Raw genomic sequence first — 3,314 nt, forward strand, 5'->3', positions numbered from 1 at the left:
TTGTGTTAAACAGAATGGCTCCGTACACATAGAATCACAATGACTATGATGCTTTGTTTGGATTTACTCAGTGAACAGTGTAGAAACCAACAGTGCACAAACAGTGCCCTCAACATCGTGCATGACCAAATTCTTTGTTAAGAATATATTACCCATCTAATCCGACATGAATCACGCTTGTACCATATGTTTCTATTTATTCTAATTAAACAACTAATTAATCCACATGAATCTCACTTTGTGTAAAATATATTCGTGCATCTTAATCTTATCTTAGAAGAACCATTGCTAAGGTACTAGATTACGGATCTCTCAATTTCTTACTATTTTTTTGCCCTTTAAATACAATTTTTGCATCAATAGTACTACCCTTCTCTTACATAAATGGCTTGCCATAGTACAAGGGGCCCTTTCTCTTTAAAGTTAACATTTCATTCTAAACTTAGCTTCAAATCCAATATTCTTAAACGAAAAACCAAAGTTTGGTACTTCTTTTTGCCTAGCAGCTCTCACCTTTCACAAATGTAAGGTTGATGAAGAAACAAATTTCAACACCTTCCTTCAAGTTCATATACCAAGAAGGCAATAACTAACTAATAGTCTAATGTAAGGTATTCACATAAAAACATGGCAAAAGGCACAGACACTGTACTAGTGAGTGCACTGAGCAAAAGACACTGTTTCTAGGGATAAATAATTCAACACAACCACCACCACCACATCATGCATGGGAATAGTGCTGGGAGGGCTGCATTTGGAAAACCATGTTTGGTGTCTGAGGTCCTAGGTAAGAAGACTCATGGAGAGGACTTCTGTGCAGACTTTGGCCCTGCACCTTAAACCCATATGAGTTAAGGCCATAAGGGGAGACAAACACTTGTTCATGTGCAGGATTGAGAGCCATGGCTATTCCTGCATTTGACTGATTACTCCATTGGAAATTCATTCCTGATGAGGCAGCACTGGAAATTGGCTGCTGCTGGTGGTGCTGGTGGTGGTGTGAGAGCATCACAGAATGCTGTGGTGAAGTGGATCTTTTGCTGCTGTCTTCTGAAGAAGTTCTGGTGGTTTCTGTGAGATTCACTGTTGTGATGTCATGGATGCTAGCCCTCCTCTTGTCTTTGCCTCCTGAAAGTTGCCTGATGAAGTACTTCTGAGCGTGACTGGCAACTTGAGTTGGCGTTCGAGTGATCACAAAATTGCGTGAAATGTTTCTCCAATCACCTTTGCCATACTTCTTCAGCCCCAGTAGAAACAACCTGTGGAGAATTTTCACAAAGCATAATCAAGTTCCCAGTTGACACACCCAACATCTGATATAAATAGCACATGAATTTATTTATTTAACCTAACCAACCAACCACAAAGCTTGCCTCATGAAGGCTACTATAAAGACCTTAACACAAATAAGAAATATCCAACTCTTGATAACAAACTAGACAGCATCATAGCTCCTACTCCTAGGTTCACATACAAAGTACATCATAAACTTAACCACATCCATTTTTCTTTTCAGACTAATTCCCATTTTCAATAACTAAATAGTAATATCCTTCATGTGGTATTCCTCAGACATACATGGAAATAAAAATTTAAAAGCAACAGTAATAAAGAATAAGCAAGAAGATGACTCACTTGTGTTCTTCTTCAGTCCATGGCACACCTTTCTTCCTTTCCTGCTCAGGAGGTCTGCCAGAGGAGGATCTCTTAGCAGTGAGGCCTTTGAAGCCATCGTAGCCAGGAGTGTTCACCCAGTCTAGGGTGAAGGGTGAGGTGGTGGTACTGTAGCCTGGAATCGGGATCAAGCCAGCTTCTATGTTACAGACATCTGCTTCCAATTCCTTGTACTGCTTCACCACATCCATAACTGTCTTTCCTGGTATCATCTCAGCCACCTTGTGCCACCGATCCGGGGTGTCCTTATCATACACTGCAAGAGCATTCTCAAACAGCTTGTTCTCTGCAGGGGTCCATTTGGTGTTGGTCCTGTTATCATCCAAAAGCCAATTGGAGTTGTACATGTAAGGCGAGGCAGGAGGGAGGATCTCCATTTCCCACTTCATCACACCAAAGTCACAACACAAGAACACAAAAACTATGGGAGCATCAAGAACAAGGTTTGAGCCAATTCAAGATGGTTCTTTGGTTTGCTGTGTCTGTGTGTGTTTCTGTGGATTTTACTCGAAAGATTGCACGACTTTATGGGAAGCAGGGTTGATTCAGAGCAGGAGAGAGAGGGAGATATGTGAGAAGCAGAGGTGGAGGTTTTACCACAACACTATGAAGGATAAATCAACAAGCATTTTTTTTTTAAAGGAATCAGAATAGCCTTTTTTTTATGTGTAGGAAAGGAGGCATGCTCTTGAGGAATCTATAAAAGACCCACTTTGTAAAAAAATCAAAGGGAATGCTCCAAATTGAGGTTCAAGATTATTACCTAATTGGTCCAAAGGAAAACCCTAGAACCACTTATGATGAGATCTATAAACCCAATGAAGTTCCTCCCAGATACCAAAAACTGGAACTAAGACACAGCAAAATTCCAGCCAAAAAAACAAATCCCAACAAAATAAAAATGACAACTTTCAGAGAGGAAAAATCTGACAAGTCTTTCTGCACTTCAATTTGAGTTTACCCCAATTGGGAAAGCAATTAGAAACCAAGGAACAGCAAAAGGGGTGCAGCCTAAGACAATGAATGTACAGACCCAATTAGGAAAGAGCAGAAAGACTCCGAATTTATGAGGGAAGAGGGTGGTGGAAGAAAAAGAAGAAAAGCTTGTTTAGAAAAAAACACAAAACAAAACTGTTTTTTTTTTCTTTAAATCTTTTTTCTTGATGCTGAGCAAGAAAGAAAAGAGAAAGAAAAGAGAAAGAAATACTGAAAAGAAACTTGGCACAAAAAAGGAATAGGAGCCCCCCAAATGGAAAAGATGGAAATTATATGGAAGCTGAAAAAGCAAAGTGATGAAGCTTGAAAGAATGAATCTTAAAACAAACTTTGCCACTCTCTCCTTAAAGGGGAAGCACCAAGGGAGAGAGAACCAAAAAGCAGTGGATGAAGGTGGTGAGCTGTGATTGGATGCTATGTGTGTGTGTGGATCCTGCAACCATATAAAAAGTTTCCCTCTTATTATAATACGCACACACTCCTCCTTCTGTGCACTTTTTATTAAAAATAATAATAACTAATTAATGATTTATTAATGCATCATTTACTCCTAATTATTATTTTATTCAGTCGTTTAATTTCTTTTTGTCTTTTTCGTTGACGTTCTACGTGAAACCAGTATTCTTAGTTCATCAAGCTTGGCT

The 3,314-nt window shown here is 39.2% G+C and overlaps 1 protein-coding gene across 1 annotated transcript; it reads right to left on the reverse strand.

Moving 5' to 3' along the window:
- Positions 1–410: 410 nt before the first annotated feature.
- Positions 411–3,092, reverse strand: LOC124828371 (transcription factor DIVARICATA-like). The gene is made up of 2 exons (XM_047301656.2): positions 1,636–3,092; positions 411–1,259 (listed from the first exon to the last, which is right to left on the reverse strand). Exons 1-2 carry the CDS (start codon positions 2,061–2,063, stop codon positions 722–724), a joined length of 966 nt encoding a protein of 321 aa, XP_047157612.1. The 5' UTR covers positions 2,064–3,092; the 3' UTR covers positions 411–721.
- Positions 3,093–3,314: the final 222 nt, after the last annotated feature.

The sequence above is a fragment of the Vigna umbellata genome, chromosome 5, assembly GCF_029865625.1.
Source record: "Vigna umbellata cultivar VRB3 chromosome 5, Vumbellata_1.0, whole genome shotgun sequence".
Classification (NCBI taxonomy): Eukaryota; Viridiplantae; Streptophyta; class Magnoliopsida; order Fabales; family Fabaceae; genus Vigna; species Vigna umbellata.

Bases quoted from the DNA above. Each gene is read 5' to 3' on its own strand.
- LOC124828371 (XM_047301656.2), bottom strand. From the start codon at position 2,063: ATGAAGTGGGAAATGGAGATCCTCCCTCCTGCCTCGCCTTACATGTAC. The intron at 1,260-1,635 runs GTGAGTCATCTT...AATTCTCCACAG, and splicing joins TGGACTGAAGAAGAACACAA to GTTGTTTCTACTGGGGCTGA.